The following is a 24,888-nucleotide window of genomic DNA, read 5'->3' on the forward strand; positions in this document are numbered from 1 at the left end:
GTTAAAAGAAGACAATAGTTGAATTTGGTTGCCCTTATTGGACTTTTGCTGACAAAGATGGATTTATATATCATTTGGATCTTATTTTTCTAAGATATGAGATATGGAGAGAAGAGAGATTATGTTTTATTTAGAGGCAGTGATAAGTTATTAAAGTTATTTTTATCTGCTGGAATGAAGGGGGGAGTTATTTCTTTTTCTTTCCCTTTTCCCTTTTTTTAATTACACCCCCCTTTCTTTTTATATTTTTATGTTTGTATTTTTATAATTTGTATTGAGTTTTATTCTCATGTATAATTCCTAATAAAATTATTTGGGGGGAAAATTATAGGTCCAATAATCTGTAATCAATAAAATTATTTTGAAACTTGTTTTTTTTCCTGCCTAAGCTTCTCTTCATGTTCACTTGACACCCACTTTATCAACTGGATTTATTTCTTCCTATGTAACAAATCAGAGTAGATTACTGTAACACAGTGGCTCTCAATTTGTGGTCTGTGGACTCCTGGGGTGGTGTATGATGTCACGGCCGTGAAGGCTTGAAAAATTTTATGATTTAAATCTTGAAATAAGTCTGGGGGGTCTGTCTCCACAGAAGGTATTTAAAAGGGGCCTGTGGTGAGGAAAAGGTTAAGAACCACTGCTGTAACACATATGGAGCTGCCATTGAAGACCATCAGGAAGATTCAGCTAGTGCAGAGTGTAACTGCAGGCAGTGGTGGCGCAGTGGTTAGAATGCAGCACTGCAGGCTACTTCTGCTGACTCCCAGCTGCCAGAAGTTTGGCAGTTCCGAGTTTCACAGGCTCAAGGTTGACTTAGCCTTCCATCCTTCCAAGGTCAGTAAAATGAGGACCCAGATTGCAGGGGGCAGTATGCTGACTGTAAACCTCTTACAGAGGGCTGTGAAAGCACTGTGAAGCAGTATATGTTTAAGTGCTATTGCTATGTGTGGCCACAGGCTGGCAAAGATCACATCTCTGCTCCTTAAACTGCACTGGCTGCCAGTCTGCTTTTGGGTGCAATTCAAGGCGTTTTGTCCTTTAAAGACCTACATGGCATGGGACCAGGTTATCTGAAGGACCTTTTCCTATTATATTTACCTGGGAGGTTTACAGTATGCCCTGGATTTGTCTGCTAAAGAGTTCTAACAGAACCCAGAAATTGTGCCTTCTCTGCTGTGGCTCCTGCCCACTGGAACCTCATTTCCTCTATTCTTAGCCTGGGACAGGCAGTTGTGGGTGTTTGATGATCTTAAAGGTATTGTCACAGGATGTAAGTTGTTTCGAGTAAAGATGCCTTTTTCAATTGAAAGGGGGGGGGAACCAGGCTTATACATGCTTATCTGGAAACAAGCCACATTAAATTTCTGAGAATTTCTTCTGAGTAGGTTTGCAAAGAAGAAACTGATAAACTTTATTAAATTTATATGCCACCCATCTCACTGTTACAGTAGCTCTGGGCAGTTAGAGTAACCTTGCCTACTTTAAGGTACTATGTAAGGAAAAGGTATATGAAAGTACTAGTTTACTTCTAAAAAAGCATACGGGGAAAGGTATATGTAACAGATACTGTTCCTTATTTAGGATGTTGGTTTTATTTCATGGATTCTATCTGCTTTAACTTTCCTCTGTCAACATTGGAATATGGTTCTTGAAATCTTAGTATTGGAATATAAATGTTTTTCCTTCTCTAGTGTAAACACACAATAAAAATGTCTTCTTTGATAGAATATGTATTGGGTATGACAAGATTTTTTTTTATATGCACTACACTATGTAAGGAATGCTGAAATAATCATACATACTATTATTCTGAAATACTGGCAGCTACAAAGTGATTCCAAATAGAAAGGATCTTAAATTGTATTACTCCTGGGTGACCAAGAAAAAATGAAATATTATATTCCTGCTTAACAAGCTATTGTAGCCAGTGGAGACATCAAATGATACCAGGCGAAAGACCACGTGGTGGTCTGCAGAATTAATATAGTATTACATTTTTCTTGAAAGGGACGTGGTGGCTCAGTGGGTTAGGATGCTGAGCTCGTTGATCAGAAGGTCGGCAGTTTGGCGGGTTGAATCCCGAGTGCTGCGTAACAGAGTTAGCGCCTGTTACTCATCCCAGCTTCTGCCAACCTAGCAGTTCTAAAGCACGTAAAAATGCAAGTAGAAAAATAGGGACCACTACGGTGGGAAGGTAACAGCGTTCCGTGCGCATTTGGCGTCTAGTCATGCTGGCCACATGACCACGGAGACGTCCTCGGACAAGCGCTGGCTCTTCGGCTTTGAAACGGAGATGAGCACCAGCCCCTAGAGTTGGAAACGACTAGCACGCATGTGCGGGGGAACCTTTACCTTTAATTTTTCTTCATTATTAGTCATGCTGGCTAGGCTATGACAGTTAAATGTCCTGAATATCTGGAGATTTTCAGACAGCTTATCTTATTTAAAATTTGATTTCTTCTCTGGCAGGCTTTTTCCTTCCAATCGCAAAAGTGAGATGGGTGGCATATAAATTTAAGCCATTTCTTTTATTCCCCAAAGGGAGGATCAGAAGAAAGAGTTGAAGATTGAGAAGTAGCACGGAGTGTAGAAAATAAAAATGCGGTTTTACATGATATACAATTGGCTTGGGTCTTCTTAGTTCCTCTTTTTCTTAACATAACCTCAGTGAAAAAATTTTCATTGGGAGAATACTGTCTACGCTTTTTATTCTATTTTAAGAATAGTTAAAAGCCTATCGGGTCTCGTCTAAAGATAGCAAAAACCTAGTAGCCGCCGTATCTCCAGGACTAATGTATTCTTTTTTCTTTTCACTACCTCTTATGAACATTTATAATTTTCACTTAATTAAACCGCGGAAAATAAAAATGCACGCCTCCCGTCCCAGTAAACAGCCTACCGCTCAACATCCGTCTTCTAACCCGGAAGCTATCTATTCTTCCTGTTGATCTTTTTCGATCTCTATGGTAGTTCCGGTTTCCTTGATTTCCTCCCATAATTCCTGTGGCTCTTCCTTTCCGTGCTGGTCCTAAGTAGGGTGAGTAGCCGTAATGTGGGTTTTGGTTGTTATCCTATTCCATCCATAGTGATGGGCCTTTTTAGGGCCGGGGCTTTGAGCCATTCCGGTTGTTGGAATAATGTCGTTCACGGAGGACTGTATGTTTTGGTGCTGACATTGAAAAATTCCCCATCGGTGCCCGAAATGTTTTTTTCCTCGCAATGCCAGTCTGCACGCAGGCCGAGTTCGCGTTTTTGCCTGAATGTGTAAAAATAGAGATGGGTCGAGCTCCTTAGAAGACACTGAACACATTAATGACTAATATAAAACAAGGCTGGAGGACAAGAAAGACGATTGATAATATATATTAGAATATATGAATATTATTCTAAAGAGGCCTCTAGGAAGATACATAGAAAACATAAAAAATCCCGAAGTGATTCTTATCTTTAGTACTAATCAATAAAATCGTGTATTCAAAAAGTGTAATTCATCGCCAGGATGTGAATCGTGAATTAGTGTATTCTTGTTTGTAGACTTGTTGACATGTTTCTTGGAATGTTTCTTCAGGGGGAGCATCAGCCATTTGTGCTCTCTTAGGTGCTGTGTAAAAAGCCCAGGATGTGCTTTGTAGCCATGTACCAAATATAAGTACATTCTATTTTTTATGCTTTTTTCCCAGCTGATACTTCACATACTTTAACTGTAAAGAACTGCACCTTTGAATAATTTGTTTTACTATTCTAGAATTTTGCTGAGGTAGGATTTCTTATGCAGTATTTGGGGTCTGTAGGATAATACCAATGCTCAGTAGTATCTTAGTTGCAACACTAACATTATTGATGGAATACTACTCAGTAACTCAAGATTTGAAGGGACTGAATGTGGTGTTATGACAGAGACTTAGCAATGCTCATTGTTAACCTCTCTAAACTTATTTTGCCACTACTTTTTAGTCTCATATCTTTCAACTTTTTAGATATTGGATGAGCTCTCATTAGTTTGTCCCAGCTCCTGCCCACTTAGCATTTTGAAAGCATGCAAATGCAAGTGGATATATAGGTACCACTTCCTTGGGCATCCCCTAGGCAAGGGTGATCTCTGGCTAATCCTTTCAACCTGGAAGGGCCTTGGTAAACGTACTTCGGACAAGAACATAGTAGTAGTTAGATATTTCATTTTCTAATGAAATAATAGTATAATTAGTGAATAGAATATGTGAAAGTATATTGGACAAAAAACTAGCATTGCCTTCCTCATTCAAAAGGAATGTTGCCCAAAACTGTGTTGGGGCTGTCCCAAAATTCAGGAGTAGATTTTGTAGATGACAAAGGATTGCAAAAACAAGAATAATCCCAGTGCATATTCTGCTATCAGAAGCCATTTGTCCTCTGAAGCTAGTTGGATAGTGTTCATTATTAAATAATTAGATTCACTTTTAGATTCACTTTTATCAATGGAAGTGAAAAAACTGTTTTTAATCTGGATATATATGCATTGTGTGAAACTTGACGTAATGCATTTTGATGTTACGCTATTTTACAAAATTTTGTGTAAAATATTTTGGTTGCATATTATGAACAGATGGCCCCTGCAAAGAAAGGTGGTGAAAAGAAGAAAGGCCGATCAGCAATCAATGAGGTGGTTACTCGAGAATATACTATAAATATTCACAAAAGGATCCATGGCGTGTGAGTGGTTTTTCTCTATTGGAATTTTGATCAGGCTGTTTTAATTTTCAACGTTTTGTTAATTATCTTTTAAAATATCTTTCATTTTTTTAAATTTGGAAATAGAATAGTCATTGCTAAGGTTGTTTCGTAAGACGTATTTATTGGATTTAGTTGAAAAGAAATATGAATGTAGAATGGCACAGATATTAGAAACATTTAATATCAGAGCCAGAGAAATTTCTGGGGTATTATGGACTGGCTTAGGTAAAAGTCCTGAAAGGTAGTATTTAGTGTTGCCATAATCTGTCGAGTTTATAGAAAAGCCTGAAATGAAAATATTGGTCAGCTGGTTGTAGTATTTTTTATCAAAAGTATGACATCACTGCTATCAGAGTGCTGCTACCAATGTTGTATTTTGAGAGCTCTCTAGAGCTTCCAGAATTTGCCCTTTTTTGCCCTAAAATAACTGTTTAGAACACTAAAGTCCCTGATTTTTGCTTCTGCAAATTGTTTCCAAAACATACTAAAAGTATCATAGTCACAATGCAGGTGACTAGATTCTGTGCACCTGCATTAAAGATTTGCTAAAACCTGATGAACAATCTGTTACAACCATTGTATAAATTAATGCACTAAATCTTTTGATAGTATCACCCTGCTGTATTTTACTACCTAATAACTATAGGCCTTCACAATATAAGGATTAATATTACATTATATCTTAGGTTGTGCTTTTGCTTACATGCATCTGATAGGCTGCCAAATTATGATTTCAGCATATATTTTTTATTATTCTAGAACTTTTAATTAGCTACTCTTTGAGCATTTGTAATTGTACTGGTCTTTGTAATAAATATTTGAACATATTAAAAGTATGTAATAGTGAATCTAATTTTTTTAATAATGGTTTTTGTATTCAAGATTTATGTCCTTTACACTCAGGCTGTACAAGCATTTTTTAAAAAACTGACTAGATGTGTTAAAATGAATGAAGCACCCTTCCTCACAGCTTTAAAACACCTGTGTCTCAGGATATAAAGTCTGCTTCTGCTTTGTGTGTGTGAAGGCAGCTCTGTGCATTCACATTGAAAATATTGAATGTGTGTGTATTTGCACATGTAGCTGTAAAAAGGTATGCATGAAACATTCCTTTGAATGTGCATACTTTTTTATTTTAAGCTGATGTCTAAATATAAAAGCAGAAACTCACTTGATTGCACAGTATTTTTGTACTCTTAGGGGCTTCAAGAAACGGGCTCCTCGTGCTCTTAAGGAGATTCGAAAATTTGCCATGAAGGAAATGGGTACTCCTGATGTACGCATTGATACCCGATTGAACAAGGCTGTCTGGACAAAAGGAATAAGGTACGAGATTGTTTCCTTGATCAGGGTGCTCTCCTGTTCTTTGCTCAGTGCAAAGGAATAATTGTTTGCTGTTGCAGAAGTAAGATTGGGTATGATGACAGACTAATATATTTTAATACATTCAGCTGCTAAACTGGCTGATGAACTTTTTTTTAGAACTGGTAAGGAAGAAAGCCACAGGCAACCACTTCTCAAAAAAATCTTCCCAAGAAAACGGACTTATCCAGAGTCTCTGAAAATTGGATATGATTGAAAGGAAAAAATGAAAATGTCCAAAGTTATTTATTTGAGAGTATGTGTCTTCTCTTTCACACAAATGCAACGCTCTCCCTTGCATAATACTTTTATCTTTCATTTCCCCCCCCCACAACCTTGTGGAATAGGATGGACTGAAAATGACTGGTGCTTCTTAATGTACTTACAGTTCTAATAGTTAGATGCAATTATAAATCCAAGTGATTTCAGGTTATTCACTTGAACAATAGACTACAGGTAGTCCTTGCTTACTGTTTTTTTAATGAATGACTGCTGGAAATTTAACAGTAATCTAAAAAAAACAAACCCCAGCATCAGTCCTAGCATTTACTTGCATCACAGCATTACTACCAGATTGATTTGTAACTGGCTGACAAACCATACTCAATGAATAGCCCTTAGTGGTTCTACATCTACATGGAAGGAAGTAGGCAGTGGGGTACCACAAGTTCCATCTTAGGCCCAGTACTCTTCAATTATCTTCATAAATGACTTAAATGAGGGAATAGAAGGGGAATGTATCAGATTTGAAGATGATATTAAACTGGCAGGAACAGCCAACACCCCAGAAGACAAGCTCAGGATCTAAAACGATCTTGACAGATTTGAACAACAGGCCCTATCCAACAACATGAAATTTAATGTGGAGAAAAGCATGGTTTTACACCTGGGCAGGGAAAACCAAAGATACAAAGTATACACTTGATGAAACCTGACTCAAAAACAAACTGAGAGGGACCTTGGAGGCCTAGTGGACGATCACTTAAACATAGGCCAGCAATATGTGGCAGCAGCCAGAAAAGGCTTGGATGTATAAACAGGCGTAGAATAAAAATCGTGAAGTATTAATACCACTTTATAAATCCTTCATAGGACCACACCTGGAATACTGCATCCAGTTTTGGTCATCACATTATAAAAAAGATGTTGCGACTTTGGAAAAAGTGCAAAGAGCAACTAAGGACCTGGAGACAAAAACATATGAAGAATGATTGCAATAATTGGGTATGGCCGGTCTAGAGAAAAGAAGGACTAGGCTAGGGTGACATGATAGTGGTATTCCAGTATTTGATGGACTGCCACAGAGAAGTGGGGGTCAAGCTTATTTTCCAAAGGACCAGAGACCAGAACAAGAAACTAATCAAGGAGAGAAAAAACCTAGAACTAAGGAGAAACTTCCTAACAGTGAGAATAATTAATCAGTGAAACAGCTTGTCTTTAGAAGTTGTTGGTGCTTCATCACTGCAGGTTTTTAAGAAAAGACTGGACAGCCACCTATCAGAAATTGTATAAGGTTGGACTAAAATATTTCCAAGGTCCCTTCCAGCTTTATTTTGATTGATTGATTTGTAGTCATGTGACTGCCATTTGTATGCTTCACAATAGGCTTCCTACTAACAGAATTAATGGGGAATGCGGAAGTAAAATTACAGTAATGTGATGTCTTGCATGACCAAACAGGAAGTGGTGTAAGCCTATCACTACCATGTGATTTTTTGCTTGGCAACAGTGCTTAGTGATGGAGTTGCCAGTCTAAATTGTAATTAAGCCAGGACTATCTGTAGTTAACATTAGTTTAAATAAGCACAGCAGCTAGAAATAAAGCAAAACCAAAAGTAATAATTCTGCTATTATACATAACTTGCCTACTTTTTAGAGAGCAAAGCACTAGCATAAAAGAAAAGAAAAAACATGCTTCTAAACATTGCAAATATTTTACAGGAATGTTCCTTATCGTATCCGTGTACGCTTATCCCGAAAGCGCAATGAAGATGAAGATTCACCCAATAAGTTGTATACACTGGTTACTTATGTGCCAGTCACCACTTTCAAAGGTAAATTGTGTCTATATTAGAACAGATATCTTTTTTCTTTAGATGTTGTTATACCAGTGTTTAGAGCAGAATTAATTGCACCATTTTTCAGAAAAATAAATTACATATATATTACATACATATACACGTACACATACATACATACATATGTATGCATATATATGCATGCATTATACTTATTAGCTCCCTCAGTAACATGGTTTCATTGTTTGTTTGTTTTTTGTTTGCAGGTCTACAGACTGTTAATGTAGATGAAAACTAAATTTTTATTACAATAAAAATACTAAATTGATATTAAACATGTAGATGTATCTTTTTTGCAATCAGATTACTCTGGGTTACAGATCAGCAATTGAATTCCACAATTGCTCAAAGGTGAAACGGGTCTTCCAATTGCCTGGTAGGTCACAATGCTTCTTGATAGTTCTAATGATACGAAGAAAAACAGGGCAACCTTGTCTTCTTTCTTGGAATATCTGATATACGAGAAACCAAATTTTCTAATGGGTTGCTGGCTCTTCTTGCCAGATAGTGAGGATCTTTTTCACCCTTCCTGTTTTTCTTGCAAAACAACTTCCCTTACAAGCACTCGAAAGAAATAAATGTTTTGGATGATTTTAGGACCTGCTAAAATTGGATGGAAAGAATTAAATCACTATAATACCCTTCTTCAGATCAACAATTAAGACTGCAAGAATTTCACAATGAAGGTGCTGTTTGCAGGATTTTTTCCTGTGTGTGTGTGTGTGTGTGTGTGTGTGTGTGTGTGTGTGTAAAAAAGCTGCTATATAAGTTCCAATGGTCTGAGGATTTATTGCCTCCTTTTGTTTATACAATATTTGCCTGATCAGGTAGTGATCAATGAAATGGTAATTGAATGCAAAGTATAGCCATTAGCATCAGATTTGTAGCACCAAGCAATCTCACCTTTTTTTTTTCAGATGGATTTCGAAGTAAACAAAATTCCTTGAGTCATCTATTTTTATCCCTTGAAAATGACTGGCCCTTCACCAAACAGGCTTTTTTCCAGCTTTCCTTTGGACTACACTTGTCATTCATGTGCTATTCTGTACCTGTGCTACAGGTATCTAAAGGCCTTTTTGGAAGAAAACAAATTGAGTAAGGGGACTACCACATATCATAGTTTGAAACCTTTCAAGTCATACTGCCTCTAAGTTGCCTAACCCATTCACATGACATACTTGAAATGGAGTAATCTGAAAAGCAACAGATACAAAAATCTTTTATTGAAAAGTGCACACAGAAAAATGAAAGACATAGTTCATGTACACAGAACATTGAAAGCAAGACATACAAACTTTGATTCAAATATATTAATAGTTTCAATTACCAGCATTGAAACAAGCATTAGTGCAAAAAAGGCAACAATTCATAAAACCTGTAGTTGGCCAAAGTTATCAACTGGGAGTTACTTTATTTTTACTTTTTGGTAGAATTGCTTAAATAGCTCTGCATCTTTTTCAAAGTGAAGATGGAGTTTTAACATTCAAAAAGAAAACAGATGGTCTACTTACCCCCAAACCACATTTTAAGTAGTGTTTTGGCTTTAAAGCTCCCCAAAGTATTAAATAATTGTGTTGGTCCAAAAGCCCTAAAATTACAGTATGCATTTTGGTAGTACATAACTGTTGGTTGCTATTGTACATTTAGCTGCTCAATTTCACCTCGTGATGGCTGGCTTGCACCACTTAATTTAGAGGTACACTGGGTCAGCTTTGCAGTCTCTAGTTTTGGTTTCAATTCTAAGGATTTCTCAAAGAAATTGACCAGGGATTGTTCAGTTAATAGGGAAGCCAAGATTTGTTCAAAAGAAACAATCCAGTCTCCTGTTAGAGGTGAGAGCACGTTCTTTGAGATTTTCACAGTGTCTGTAAAAACTTGATCCTGCTCTGAAGTAGATGCCTCCGTTAGGAAATCATCACTGAAATCATCTGAGCCTGAGCTGCTGCTTCTTTGGCCAACTTCTCCAATCTGAAGTAACAATGTAGTCACCGTAGCAATAGCTTGATACAACTCATTTTCTTCTGGATCTTCATGGAACATGCTATACAAGGTCTTACAAAATTGGATAAATTCTCGCTACAAAGGAAGATAAGGTCAACATAATGTAATTTTACTGGCTTATTTTCCAACTTAATATAGCATATCAAAGGTTATTTCAGTACAATCTCCCATTGTTTAAGGTTCTGTCTGCCTATGGAAAGACTTCAACTTGACTAGTTTAGTGTTCATCCTTAGTCTTATTCTAAGGAGGAGCTATGGAGATAGCATTAAATTAATATAGCCATTCCTGCACTAATATAATGCTCCTAAATTGGAGTAAAGACAAATAACTATTTTTAAACACCGCCCCCTAGAGTTGGAAACGACTAGCACGCATGTGTGGGGGAACCTTTACCATTAAGCACAAATGAATTGAAGTAGCAATTTAAGCTACTAGGACGTCAACCTTAGATAAAACAGAACATTGAGAGTACCTGCTGAGAATCCTCAAAGCATGCCCATCATCTTTGCTGCTGCACAGCTCCATAGCATTGGCTTCCAGAACAGCTAAGCCCAATTGGAAAATGGAAATGAGCACCGGCCCCTAGAGTCGGAAACGACTAACACGCATGTGCGGGGGAACCTTTAACTTTACCTTAATATAGACTGACAAGGCTTAAAGTGCAACACATGCTAGCTCTTCTGGAAGTCTTATTACAAGAAGCAATTTTTTACTATTTTCCTTTGGGTTATGAGAAAGCATTTTAGTTAGGTTGTTATCTCAAGTGTACCAATGTTGAAGATAAAAGTGTTGAAAGAAAAACCACCACGATTGGTGCAAATTTATGCAACAAAGAAAATACTGCAGATTCTAGGGGAGTAAAGTTGGGAATTGCAGTAGTGCAGCTCTTTACCTCTTAGCATAGTTTAATACTACTGTTAAACTCTGTTTCACATTATTAGTAGAAATATATAGGCTGAGTTAACTGAATCTTAAGTTTTGTTCTTCAGAATCAAAAGTAATGCATATTACAATTCATCTTGTACCTGGCTCATTTTAGGTAGTTCTTTTTCAGCCTTTGTATCTTTTTCTTTGGCTAAATCCTTCAGCATCTGTTTCAACTGCTTCTGATAATCTATGCCATCATCTACATAACAGATATATATGATGAGGAAGTGAACATAAAAAGGTAACATTAAGTGACAATGGACAAACATTTTTGTTCTTATTCTGGAATTGTCAATAAGTATATCGTCTCTGAAATGAGTCAGTGAAATTGCTTTTGAAATCTAAATTCATTATAGACATTCCTGCAGTGACTATCTCCATATGTTATGGCAGAAAATGTTATTAATTTGTTAGATTTAGATCCTACCTTATGTTCATGAGCTTAAGCATGCAAAACTCTCTCATCTTCCCCTATAACAAGAAGCTTGGCTAAAGGATAGTTCCTGAACATAGGTCTCCCCATTGCCATCCCCAGCTTAACCACTACATTATACTATTTAATTTTATTAATTACAGGAAAAAAAGAAAATAGTATTTGAAATTAGATCACTTACTGTTTGATTTTCCAATTACTAGTGGCCTTGATGTTGATAACAAAGAATTCTTTAGTGGTGACTGACTGTCTTTTTCATTTTCTGTGAGGGCTGTAATGGCAAAGTAATTACATTTACTTTAGCAGAATGTATTGAATTCAGATAGATCATAGAACCATACCTGTAATTTTTAATGGGTCTAGTTTTTTTAAGTATAAGAAATCTGATTCAATTCCCCCTCAACTGTCCAAGCAGCATTCAGATACACAGCTCTCTTATGGAAAGTTGAATCAGATGTCTCTATTAATCAGACAAGTGAGTTTGAGGGATTTTTTCATTTAAAAGGTACACATGTTAAATGCCACCCTTGGAGTCTTGAGTAGTCATGCCACAAGGAAAAGATCTCTGGACTTCATAAAAAGGTTTAATCCTGATTTCCGGTTTGATGTCGCGGTGTGATGGGCTCAGGAAGATGGGGCTCCATGTTCTGCGTTCGATTTCTCCCTGCTGGGGACCCTAAAAAGGGTCAAAAGTCGCCCCAAATAGGTGATGGAGGAGGGGACCCTTGATCCCGGGAGGGCAGTGGCCCTTCCGTTTGATCCAAGGAAGCCCTCCAAACTGGTCGGGGGAAGACTGGCTACATTTGTGTGGCCGGTCAGAAGCTGCTGACAACCAAAGAAAATAAGCATTAACCAGCAACTTTCAAGCAACTTGGAACTGGGTGAGACCCTATCCTCTCTTTATGATTTTAAGACTTTTTCCTGGGGAAAAACCGCCCAAAGCAAAGAATCCTCCCTGGTGAGAGAGGGAAGGGGAATTTCCACCCCATTCCGGAAAAGAAAAGTGGCAAATTAATTGTTTGGGGGAAAACAGAGAAAATTACAAGATTAATTTGGAATCAATACACATATAAAACTTTGAAATTTGGGGACTAAAAGTGCTTCTGATTTTTTTTAAAGAGACTTAAAAAGCTTGTAATAGACATTTGGATGTAAAAATCTGGAAGACGGCATCAATGACATCTAGTGACAACTACAGCATTACAATTTATTATGTCTAAAGGAAACTTGGCTGGAAGCCCAGACTCAGATAAGACACTTAATGTTTTCAGAAACTTTCACTTTTGAAGACTGCAGCTGGGAAAAGGTGGGGGGGGCACCTCTTGGGCTGCTTATTTGTGTGGCAGAGACAATAAACTATTTTGAAATTGGTGTGACTGGCCTACAAATATAAATACTGACTTTTGGAGCTGTGTCAAGGAGCTATTTCCCTACAGAAGAAACATGCATTATTGATTGAGATGAAGGAATACTTTGGATTATAAACTTTTGATTGATGAACAATTTTTAATTGCTCTTTTCTCTCTGGACAGAAAGGATATGTTTTTCATTGGATAGAAAAATGTGAAAAATTCAAACTTTACTTATATTTGCTGAGGGGAGACTTAAGGACGGACTGATAGGCTGGCTGGATAATTTGGAGTTCAAATGACAAACGATTGAAACTTAAAATCCCTAAATAGATCAGACTATAAAGGCTACATGCAAAAACAAAATGGATGTTCCATACTTAGCCTTAAATGGTAAAAAAACATCCCTAACACCTGTCCCCAAAGTCCTCAGCTTGATATATCAACAAGAAAATGTTGATGAATTTCAGAAAGAAATTCTATGTTAAAATCAATACAAGAGACAATTGCCTTTGCTCATGATGAGACTAAAATTAACACAAAGGAGATGAACAATTTTTTAATCTAAATCTACAAACTTAGAAAATGATTACAAAGAAGTAACTAGCAACCCAGAAAATAGAAGGAAAATCAGAGGAAGCAGATCCAAAGATAGAGGACCTAAAGAAAGGAACTAACAGACTCAGAGAAATGAAGGATTAGAAGACGTAGTGATAATATCAGAAATGGAAAAGATATCTTACCTGTCAAGATGTCAGAACACACTTGAGGATAAGAAAGAACTGATTGAATGGAAGATAGAGCTGTTAGGAGAATTGGGGGAAATTGGAGAAGGTGGGAGGCTGTTTAATGAATATCAATGGGCTGAGCATCCTTCCAAAAATACTTTAATCAAATTGTCTTTCTTATTCAAAACAATATGCACAAAAATAGAGGAAGAATTACTTGATAATTCAAATGCAATTACTTGGAAAGTTAGTTGGCAAAGGAAGAAAGCTAGAGTAAGATTGAAGAAAAAATGGAGGTTTTCACCCATTAGATGGGATATTATACTATTAATCAGGTGTTTGAACATGGCTGATAATAGATAATTGTTAGAAATAGAAGTATTATAACTAGAAAGGTAGAATTTGTAACTAGAATATTATATTTTGGTATGAGAAGGGAAATATGAAAATGCAAAGAGGGTTTGAATAAAGGAAGCTTTTGGTTATCCAAATATAACATGAGAAATTGTAAGTGATAGAGACATTTTGAACTCTGATGGGAAATTAAAATTTAAAAAAGCAGGAAAAACAGGATATTAATTGAACAAATGGATATTAAGTGCAAATGCAATTAATATATATTTTTGTTAGAAAAGATATTTTAAACTGACATTGATATTATTAGGAAAATGACACAGAGATGTTGACATTCAATTGTATATGTATTAACAATAAGAATTGTATTTGTCTAGTGTGGGAATATGTGTACTACTGGAAGTAGAGAGGAAGGATTGGATGGTGTAATATTGGGCTTAGACTGAAGAAGTTAATATGTACCACTGAATTATTAATGGACCCAGACAACATGTTTATTAAGTACTTACGATTGTAATAAAATATTTATAAAAATAAATAAATGTTTAATCTTCATGAGACTTAAAAGGACTGCAAATCCATTGCTAAAAAATCTGGCCTGCACCATTCTATGGTCAGGAAGATGTTTTATAGAGGAGAGGGCACAATGGTTATGCCCAAGATTGATTTAGCAAAATCACTCCCAAGAGTTAAGTATACTAAATTTCTGAAAGTCAGGCTAAAGGCAAGAGTATGAATTTTGGTTCAGTTATTCAAAGAAGCTTTGATACAATAGATTGGTACTCGTTTGTTAAACCAGAATCAATCCATCAAATGAATACAGTTGCAAGAAAATGTGAACCCTTTGGGATTACGTGTTTTGCATGAATTGGCCATAAAATGCGCTGTAAACGTCATGTAAGTCACAAGAATAGAAAAACACAGTCTGCTTAAAATAATACTACACAAACATTAGCTGTTGTCATGTTTTAATTGAACATAACATGTAAACATTCACAGTGCAGGGTTGAAAAAGTTTGTGAACCCCTAGCCTAATGACTTCTCCAAGAGCTAATTGGAGCCAGGAGTGAGCCAACCTTGACTCCAATCAGTGTGATGATATTGGATGTGTTGCTGACAGCTGTTCTGCCCTTTAAAAACACACCTGTTTTGGGTTTACTGGTCTCAAGAAGCACTGTCTGATGTGAACCATGCCTCACAGAAAAGAGCTCTCAGAAGACCTACGATCAAGAATTGTTGACTTGCATGAAGCTGGAAAGGGTTACAAAAGTATCTCCAAAAGCCTTGATGTGTCCACGGTAAGACAGACTGTCTACTAATGGAGAAAGTTTAGCACTGTTGCTACTCTCCCTAGGCGTGGTCGTCCTGTAAAAATGACTGCAAGAGCACAGCGCATAATGCTTAATGAGGTAAAGAAGAATCCTAGAGGGTCAGCTAAAGACCTACAGAAATCTCTGGCACATGCTAACATTTTTGTTGACACATCTACAATAAGGAAAACATTAAACAAGAATGGAGTACATGGGAGGACACCACGGAGGAAGCCATTGCTGTCTAAAAAAAATATTGCAGCACGTTTGAAGTTTGCAAAAGAGCACCTGGATGTTCCACAGCAGTACTGGCAAAATATACTGTGGACAGATGAAACCAAAATTGAGTTGTTTGGGAAAAACACACAACATTGTGTGTGGAGAAAAAAAGGCACAGCACACCAACATCAAAACCTCATCCCCACTGTAAAACATGGCGGAGGGAGCATCATGGTTTGGGGCTGCTTTGCTGCCTCAGGGCCTGGACGGATTGTTGTCATTGATGGGAAAATGAATTCCAGAGTTTATCAGGACATTTTGCAGGAAAACGTACGACCATCTGTCCGCCAACTGAAGCTCCGCAGAGGATGGGTGATGCAACAGGACAATGACCCAAAGCACACAAGTAATTCAACAAAACAGTGGCTTCAACAGAACAGAATACGCCTTCTGGAGTGGCCCAGTCAGAGTCCTGACCTCAACCCGATTGAAATGCTGTGGCATGACCTTAAGAGAGCGATTCACACCAGACATCCCAAGAAAATTGCTACACTGAAACAGTTTTGTGAAGAGGAGTGGTCCAAAATTACTCCAGATCATTCTGCAGGTCTGATCTGCAACTACAGGAAACATTTGGTAGAGGTTATTGCTGCCAAAGGAGGGTCAACCAGTTATTAAGTCCAAAGGTTCACATACTTTTTCCACCCTGCACTGTGAATGTTTCCATCTTATGTTCAATTCAAACATGACAACAGCTAATGTTTGTGTAGTATTATTTTAAGCAGACTGTGTTTTTCTATTGTTGTGACTTACATGACTTTTAGAGCGCATTTTGTGGCCAATTCATGCAAAACTCCACGTAATCCCAAAGGGTTCACATACTTTTTCTTGCAACTGTAAGTGTTGGATGAATTTCTGATCAGGCGATAAGGTACAGAATAGCAAGTTTACAGATAAAACTAAAGAGTTCACCAATTTTCTTTTTCCAATCTGCTCCAATGACAATTATAGACAGATGATGTAAGCTAAAACAAAAGGAAAGGAAATTAAATGTAGCTTAAAAGTTCTTACCAGGAGGAATATGTAATCTGTACAACAGTTTAATTTTTTCATTCATCTCTCCATTGTACATAGTATCTGTAGGAGGAAAAGTATACCAGAGGCTTGACTCCCTTTTATGTGAAAAATGATAATGAGGAAACAGTCTGTATTTAAACTTTGATTAAAAATGCAATCATTTACAACTCTGCGCTGATTTGAAAACATCCACGTTTATTGGAGAGGGAAGGGACACTTCTTTAAGAATGACCATTCCGTTAGACTTTATCTTGAAGGTAGAGAACCTTTAAAGAATTCATATGAAAGAAAATAGTGCAGCCAAAATAGTAGCACAGACTTTAAAGACAAATTCTAGCAACTCTCTTATAAAGCTACCTTCTGGAAAGGTTGCAGTTGTAATTAATTCCAGGTGTTCAAACAATTGAGCGAAAGATAGGAACTATCAATTATTTTGCAACTTATAAAACCATATGTTTCTTGTACAAAGTTGCATAAAATTCCTGAATGAATGAAAATATTTCCACAAGGGCAACTGAAGTCAATCATTCTGGCTTCACATTAGACTAGTAATATTTATTGTCACATAATTTTTTGTGAATCATTGTCCAGTGTCAATTTGCCTACCTGTAAAAGATTACTAGAAATACAAACTTACAGCTTGGTATTCTTCTCTACGACTCATGCATCTTTTGTGCAACAACCCAGTGGCATTTGCACTGTGTAGATACATAACTGTCCTGAAAATGTGCTGCAGTAGAAAATCAGTATAAATTGAATAGTCACCTAAGCAGTTAATAAATGCTTTGAATTCAATCAGATGGTCCATGTTTTCATCTAAAAGGCGGAATGTTCTTTCTGCTAGAACCTGAGTATGTTCACCACACATCCAAGGTGAAACAAGTTTAAAAAGGTTAGCAAATTGCTGAGAATCAATTCTATATTGCTCAGCATAGCGTCTACTTGGATCATGACGCTGAATTACAACTTCACTATTCCATTCCCAGTAACAGCTTATTAAATGCTCTTTCTGGAAAAAAAAAGGAATATTAGAATGAAAATTGTATCCAGGAAGATTTTAATAGTGTCAAACTGCATATTTCTTTGCTTATATGAATAGTTACATAATAATGTCAACATTATATATTGGTCTTAAGTTTAGTGCATACAAGTCTTTATTTTGATTTCAATAATCTTTTGTAATATTAAATGTCTGGGAACTCAGGTACGTTTAGTTCTGACAACTAGCAGGTTAACATAATAACAACAGGACACATTGTTAGAGCTTGGAAAAACAAGTTATCTTTGCAGTGTGTGCTACAGAAGAATGAAATAAATGTGTAATCAGGTTAGTATTATTTGGTGAAGACATCCTTTTGCTATTCTTTGCTCTTCTTAGCTATTTACTTATTTCAGAAATAGATTCTTTCCTGTGCATAATTTGCCAAGAAGAAATGTAATTTATTTGTATTGTAACAACTCTTTTCATTCTAGAAGAACAGACCAATTTATTCCATTAACTTTAACCACTTAAAAAAGATTGTTTGAAATGGAGAAGATCTGATCAAAATCTAATTCGAGTATTCTCTTATACTTTTGGAAAAGCTAAAATCTAAAGTACGTAGATGCTATTAAAATATTGCAAAAAATACACCTTTGTTGATTTTTTAATATAAACTATATGCAATATCTATCTGACTATCCATCTAATCTAATCTAATTGAAAACTTTTCTGAAAAAGGTGCTTACCTTAAATAAGTCATATAGTTCCTCCAAATCTTCTGGAACAATAGAAACATCTGGAATTACCACCCTGAGCTAAAGAGAAAACAGAAATGAATTTAGCAGAAGTATTAAGGGACGCGGTGGCTCAGTGGGTTAGGATGCTGAGCTTGTCGATCAGAAGGTCGGCAGTTTGGCGGGTCGAATCCCGAGTGCCGCGTAACAGTGAGCGCCTGTTACTCGTCCCAGCTTCTGCCCACCTAGCAGTTCGAAAGCACGTAAAAATGCAAGTAGAAAAATAGGGACCACTACGGTGGGAAGGTAACAGCGTTCCGTGCGCCTTTGGCGTCTAGTCATGCCGGCCACATGACCACGGAGACATCCTCGGACAAACGCTGGCTCTTCGGCTATGAAACGGAGATGAGCACCGGCCCCTAGAGTCGGAAACGACTAGCACGCATGTGCGGGGGAACCTTTACCTTTACCTTATTAAGGCATACAAAAAAAATATTGAGCTAAATGCCCCCAAACCTGCCCTCTACATCTGAAGTATTTTTGCCCTACTTTTCATCATTTGACTTTAAAAGTTACAGCATGTGAAAGGAAAAAGAATGGAGCATAAAGAAAAAAGAACACATTTGCATTCCATTCAGTCATTCAGTAACATCCAAAGAGCCATAAGTTGCACACCTGTGCTTCAGTGGCTTTGTATTTCAAGATGTATTTTTCCCATTTCTTTATAAATCATTTTTAAGTGTCTTAAAACTTCCTTAAAGTTTAAAACTAAGGTTTTGAAAACTTACCACATTCTGTTTAGTGGTTTCTTCATGACTCTGGAGTACACGGATCCTGTGTTTGTAGCGCATGTGCTCAATCTGTTCCACAGAATGGTCTCCAAATTTCTTGAACAAGGAAAAGATGTTTTTTATTTTCATTTGAAATGTTGTATATTTCAAAATTCCAATTAAAATCACTACCTACTACATTGGGCACTACCTCATATGAATCCCGTATTAGATCCGCTATTTCTGTTACAGGACAAGGTTCCATATCATCACTGAAAAAGGCGTGTTGGTTCCCAATTGGTGGCAAAGGGCTTTCCTCATTTTTAACATGATCTAAAAATCTAAAATAGAGATATATTTAAATCTACTGCCAAATATGCAACATGATGCAAGCATACTTTTATTCCTCACTGCATACTCTCATGCTCTCATTTTTCTCACTGTCAAAAAATTCTTCTGAGCTTGTTGTGTCTCTTTATACAATAGGACTTAGATTTCCTTAAAAGTGAAGACAGCTTGTTTTCAAGAAAAGAGTTTCTAGAAGGAACAGTGTTCGGGGCTGAAAACAGTTCAGCCCAGCAGTGAATTATGATTCATCCTATTAAACATTCATGTCTGTTGCTCTGTCTTTCTGAAGAAATCTATTAATGTTAACTAAGCACAAATGAGGGATGCGGTGGCTCAGTGGGTTAGGATGCTGAGCTTGTCGATCAGAAGGTCGGCAGTTTGGCGGGTCGAATCCCGAGTGCTGCATAACAGAGTGAGCGCCTGTTACTTGTCCCACCTTCTGCCAACCTAGCAGTTCGAAAGCACGTAAAAATGCAAGTAGAAAAATAGGGACCACTACGGTGGGAAGGTAACAGCGTTCCGTGCGCCTTTGGCGTCTAGTCATGCCGGCCACATGACCACGGAGACGTCCTCGGACAAGCGCTGACTCTTCGGCTTTGAAATGGAGATGAGCACCGGCCCCTAGAATTGGAAACGACTAGCACGCATGTGTGGGGGAACCTTTACCTTTAAGCACAAATGAATTGAAGTAGCAATTTAAGCTACTAGGACGTCAACCTTAGATAAAACAGAACATTGAGAGTACCTGCTGAGAATCATCAAAGCATGCCCATCATCTTTGCTGCTGCACAGCTCCATAGCATTGGCTTCCAGAACAGCTAAGCCCAATTGGAAAATGGCTTTTATCCCATCAAAGAAGAAACAGTCTACAACATTAACAGCACTTTCAAGGGGCATGATACTAAGGAAAAGAGTTAAGAACCATGACAAAGAAACAGAGGCTAGTGTGGAGAGGTCTTTAAAATGTTCAGCTAGTTCAGGAAGTCTCTCTCTGATCAACTCTTCAAATACTGACTGGTCCACTTGAGCACCTGTAAAAATCACAGCAAGCCAGGTTACTTGAGGTGGAAAGAATCTGTTACTTTTATTTAAAATACAATTCACAATGAAAACAATAAAAAAGAAATCTAGTTTGCCACTACCTATACAAAAGTGCTGCTTCTATGTATTTAAGCTTGGAACATCACTGAGTTGTCAAGCATTTTAATCTATTACAGCCTTGGGGGGGAAGAGAAAATATGGGATACCGAGTACTGGAAGGGAGGGTCTTCTGTAGAATTACTTTCACCTCAAACATTATGATTAAGTAGTAGAATAACTCTTTTTTTAAGATGTCCACTATGTGGTAAAGCTGCTCCAAACAAAAGACCCCAGAGATCCATTTCACCCCTACTCTGATGATTTTTCAGAAAGCCTTAAAAACTTGATTATTGTCCCAGGACCTGGAGTGGAGAGTTTGCTGATATCTGATGGTGATGTTTCTGTTAGAGGGAGTGGATTTGTCCAAATGCACAGAATTTTCTTGCTGTTTTTCTTGTTTTAACTTGATGTAAGTCACCCAGAGTAATTTTGGAGTTGTGGGGCCTCTAAATCTCAGAAATAAATTCATCTCAGAAAGAAGACAAGATAAATAAAAAGATCACTGATGACAAACAGCACAATAAGAGCAGGGTTAGGTTTAAAGAGGAGACTCACCTATTACCCGGTGATTAAAATAATCTGGGAGCATCCTTTCACAAACAGATACAAGCAGCCAAAAAGCTTCCTCTTCCTTAGCATATAGCAGTAAAACTGAGGCTAATATATTCATGGACTGTTAGGAAGCAAGAGGGAGGAAATATAAGCGACTTTGATATTACACATCCTAATTACTATATCATTATTGATTATTAAATATCCTGTATGTATTAGTGTTTAGATCAAAGAAACACAAGTGTGACTAGGGTGAAACTGACGTTTGGTTGTGTTCGTGGCATAGTGGCAAACCCGTGGCAAACAATTAACAGTGAACCCTCTACAGGGCAGAGATAGGATTCGGATTGGTACACTAGCCCACTCTATTGTATTAAAAAGTATTAATAGGCCTTAACTGAACAAGCAAGATGGGCAGTAGAGGTCAACAGACTCACAATTCTCAAGCAAAGAAAAGTCATTTGCAAGTTAATGTCAACAAATCTTTACCTGGCAATACCCAATTTTGGGGTTTCTGTGTGCATAAGCTGTTAGGACTCTTCTCAATGCAGCTATGCCTGTTTCACTCTGGAAGGCTGGATGCTCAGGTAGTGAGCGATGCAGGTCACGCTCTATTTCCTCTGTTGCTATGCAATTCATACCCATGGACATTTCCACTAAATCTTCATAGTAACCAGGATGTGAATACAGATCAGACACAGCATCTGACCCATAAATAAATGCAAGATGGATACAGTAGCAGTACAAATACACTGTTAAATAAATGTTTATTTGTTCACAGATTATGATGTGATTCTTCTTGTTAACACCTATAAAAACTGAGTTTAACTGTAGTCCACATGCAACATATTGTGGGGAAAAATAAGTCATCCTTATATCAGCAGTATATTGGAAAAATCCTAATTTAAATATTCAAATCTCACAATTTACAAATGAAAAGTATTGATTTGGGCGAAGTATAACATCTCTGCAGTTTCTAGTATATAATATAATATTTTGATAGTCAATCTTTAGACCATTATTAAACCATATAAATTTATCTACTGTTATAGCAAATATTTCAGTAAACATATTTATTATATCACATTAAAAAATGAGGGGAGCTTGCTTGTTTTCTTGCAGACGTTTCATTACCCTAACTAGGTAACATCATCAGTGCTAGTAAGGAGTGCTGTTTGCTGGAGTTAACTCCAAGGTCAACTTCAGACCAACAGTCAAACAATATCCCAACCAAGAAACTGCCAGAGCCATTGGTAAACAGCCCAACCAAAGAATCCCTAAGACCCCCACCCACCCAGACAGGCAAAGACACCAGAATATAAAATGACAGCAAACAGCACTCCTTGCTAGCACTGATGATGTTACCTAGTTAGGGTAATGAAACATCTGCAAGAAAACAAGCAAGCTCAGAGAGCACCAAGATTTCAACCTGAGCTACAAATATTCTCCTTCACTGGTACATAGAAGAAATAACTGACATTTAAATGTTTACATACTACTAAGTCAACAAAAAATAGATTTTTCTTTTGCTGAAATGTAATCTCTTTATACAATGGATTCTAAATTTCTTCTTCCTCTTGATCCTATTCTTCTAACTAGCACAGAAAAATGGACATCACCTTCTGCTCTCCCTTTCTCATATTATGAAATATCATATTTGGGGGAGAAGTGAAATTACTGAATTCTCACCTGAGAAAATGAGCCATAGTTTGCCTCGCAATGATTCTGGGATTCCCATAGCAACCAGTTTCCTAATTTTCTCTGTTCGAAACATACAAACAGTTCGGCCATACTCAGCAAAATGATCATCCCACAGCCTCTCTTTTATTTGCTCTCTAGACTAAAAGCAAAGAATATATATTAAACCAGGGATTCCCAACTGGAGGTGCGAGATGATATTCCAGGGGGTGCAAAAACTTGGGTTTTCAAAATTATAGTGTATATGCATAATTTGTTGCCATTATTTCAAACTTTTGTAAGGAGTGCAAGAATATATCAGAAGTGTTCTAGGGGTGCGGAGTATAGAAAATGTTGGGAACCGCTGTATTAAGCCCTTCATTAGAAGGCACGTTTTTATATGAGATATAGCTGACAAAACTCAATGAAACCACTACATTTTTTTCAACATGAGCTTGATTGGAGGAAAACGTATTTATTTTTACAAAGATAATACTGTACATGCAATACAATATTGCTGTAATTAACAGCAAATTACAATAATTAACAGTACAGGTAGTCCTCGAGTTTCGAGTATAATGGAGCCTGCACATTCCACTCGCAACTCAAAAACTCAGAGTGAATCTCTTGCTCGTTAAAACACATGTGCGTTAAGTGCACATGGTGTATCTCAGGGTGGGGAAAGCCATGGGGGGCCAAGTGATGGAACAGGCCCCTAAGGCCTCCCTGACCCACTAAGATACCTCATGCTTCTGCCTCCCTTCTTGCCATGCCAGACTCATTTACCTTGAAAAGATCTGTCTCCTCTCTGCCACGGTTCCTGCTTTTGAGGGACAGGAGAGTCTATGGAAGCCCCTGGATGCCATAATATCGTGTGAGTTCAGGCATCGATCCTGATTGGGTGCGTGAATTCTCACCGTTTGCGGTGCCTGCCTCCTGCTTCCCCCAACTCTGGAGCCATGCGGCCTCTGTCCCTGGAACAGAGATGGGGGAGGGGGTCTTCTGCATGCTCCAGAGATTGGATCCAGTCCTCAGAGGACTGCTCCAAGCTGCTGCCTCCTGGAACAGAGCTTCTGGAGGTTGGATCCAGGCTTCAGAGGGGTCCTCCAAGCCATTTGCACCCAGAATGGAGATGGGGGGGCAGCAGCTTGGAGGACTCCTCCGAGGCCTGGATCCAACCTCTGAAGGCATGCAGAAGCCCCCCCCCCGACCCCCCCCCCCCAATCTCCAGAGACATGCAGAAGCTTCCCTGGCCTCTGTTCCAGGCAGTGTGGAGAAGGCCTCCGAGGCTCCAAGAACAACAGGGTCATTTCCCCCCCAGCATGGCGAGCTCTTGCAGGTTTTTCAGCAAATCACTGAAAGGCACAATGAGTACACTATGCCTCTGTGCATGGCTTTCATTGACTACAATATTGACTAATATTTCATTGACTAAATATTCCAGCAAGCAATAATTAATGCATTGCTCAACCAAGGCATAGACACTGCTTACATAAACTGACTACAATCAATATAACAAAAAAACAATGGTGACAATTTGCCTCAATGATCTTACAAGTGGAAATCAACATAGAACGAGGTGTACAACAAACAAGGTGATACAATATCACCTATCTTTTTCTCAGCCTGCCTTGAACAAGTATTTCACAAACTAGACTGGGCCAAAGATGGAATAAAAATCAATGGCGCCTATTTAAATCACTTAAGATTTGCAGATGATGTTATTCTCTTCTCACAAGACCCAAAAGAGCTACAAAGACACATACAAGAGCTGCACAAAGCAGGAGAACCATTTGGCTTACAAATAAACATGAAAAAGAGCCAGGTTATATTTAATAAATTCACCAAAGAAAGAATTATTTTATATATCTGGAGAAGAACTAGATGTAGTAGACCACTACATATACCTTTGCCAATGTATCTCAATGAAAGGTGATACAATAAAAGAAACTGAACTGCGTGTTAAATGTGATTGGCAGGCATTCGGCAAGCTAAGCATAATTTTCAAGAACAACCTCCCCCTATGCCTGAAAAGAAAAGTTTTCAATCAGTGTGTGCTACCAGCTCTAACATACGCTGGTGAAACGTGGACACCTCACAAATAATCTCACAATCGATACAAAAGCTATGAGT

At 37.7% G+C, this 24,888-nt stretch overlaps 2 protein-coding genes across 4 annotated transcripts in view; one reads left to right on the forward strand and one right to left on the reverse strand.

Annotated features, from left to right (window-relative positions):
* The first annotated feature begins 2,978 nt into the window (after positions 1–2,978).
* RPL31 (ribosomal protein L31) lies at positions 2,979–8,428 on the forward strand. Of its 2 annotated transcripts, none has more exons than XM_083363031.1 (5): positions 2,979–3,040; positions 4,586–4,692; positions 5,914–6,039; positions 8,017–8,129; positions 8,360–8,428. In XM_083363031.1, the coding sequence occupies exons 2-5, from the start codon at positions 4,586–4,588 to the stop codon at positions 8,389–8,391; spliced, it is 378 nt and encodes a 125-aa protein (XP_083219157.1). In that variant the 5' UTR covers positions 2,979–3,040; the 3' UTR covers positions 8,392–8,428. The 2 variants fall into 2 exon arrangements, with proteins under 2 accessions (XP_083219157.1, XP_083219158.1); XM_083363032.1 differs by lacking the exon at positions 2,979–3,040 and adding an exon at positions 3,691–3,760.
* Positions 8,429–9,355: 927 nt separating this feature from the next.
* TBC1D8 (TBC1 domain family member 8) overlaps positions 9,356–24,888 on the reverse strand; it is a 53,106-nt gene continuing 37,573 nt past the window's right edge. For both annotated transcript variants that reach the window (XM_083362986.1, XM_083362985.1), the window contains exons 9-20: positions 22,768–22,918; positions 21,568–21,782; positions 21,082–21,199; positions 20,132–20,417; positions 19,250–19,379; positions 19,057–19,155; positions 18,281–18,349; positions 17,318–17,561; positions 16,547–16,612; positions 11,697–11,786; positions 11,181–11,281; positions 9,356–10,229 (exon numbers count right to left, since the gene is read on the reverse strand). In XM_083362986.1, the coding sequence (XP_083219112.1) occupies positions 9,786–10,229; positions 11,181–11,281; positions 11,697–11,786; positions 16,547–16,612; positions 17,318–17,561; positions 18,281–18,349; positions 19,057–19,155; positions 19,250–19,379; positions 20,132–20,417; positions 21,082–21,199; positions 21,568–21,782; positions 22,768–22,918 (2,013 nt within the window). In that variant the 3' untranslated portion in view covers positions 9,356–9,785. The remainder of the gene's footprint in view (positions 10,230–11,180; positions 11,282–11,696; positions 11,787–16,546; positions 16,613–17,317; positions 17,562–18,280; positions 18,350–19,056; positions 19,156–19,249; positions 19,380–20,131; positions 20,418–21,081; positions 21,200–21,567; positions 21,783–22,767; positions 22,919–24,888) is intronic.

Source organism: Vipera ursinii (assembly GCF_947247035.1).
Source record: "Vipera ursinii genome assembly, chromosome: 4".
In the NCBI taxonomy this organism is placed as follows: domain Eukaryota; kingdom Metazoa; phylum Chordata; class Lepidosauria; order Squamata; family Viperidae; genus Vipera; species Vipera ursinii.

Excerpts from the sequence above, each read along its gene's own strand:
- RPL31 (XM_083363031.1), top strand. The coding sequence starts at position 4,586 with ATGGCCCCTGCAAAGAAAGGTGGTGAAAAGAAGAAAGGCCGATCAGCA. Across the intron at positions 6,040-8,016 it reads GTCTGGACAAAAGGAATAAG|GAATGTTCCTTATCGTATCC; the intron begins GTACGAGATTGT and ends AATATTTTACAG. Across the intron at positions 8,130-8,359 it reads GCCAGTCACCACTTTCAAAG|GTCTACAGACTGTTAATGTA; the intron begins GTAAATTGTGTC and ends TTTTGTTTGCAG.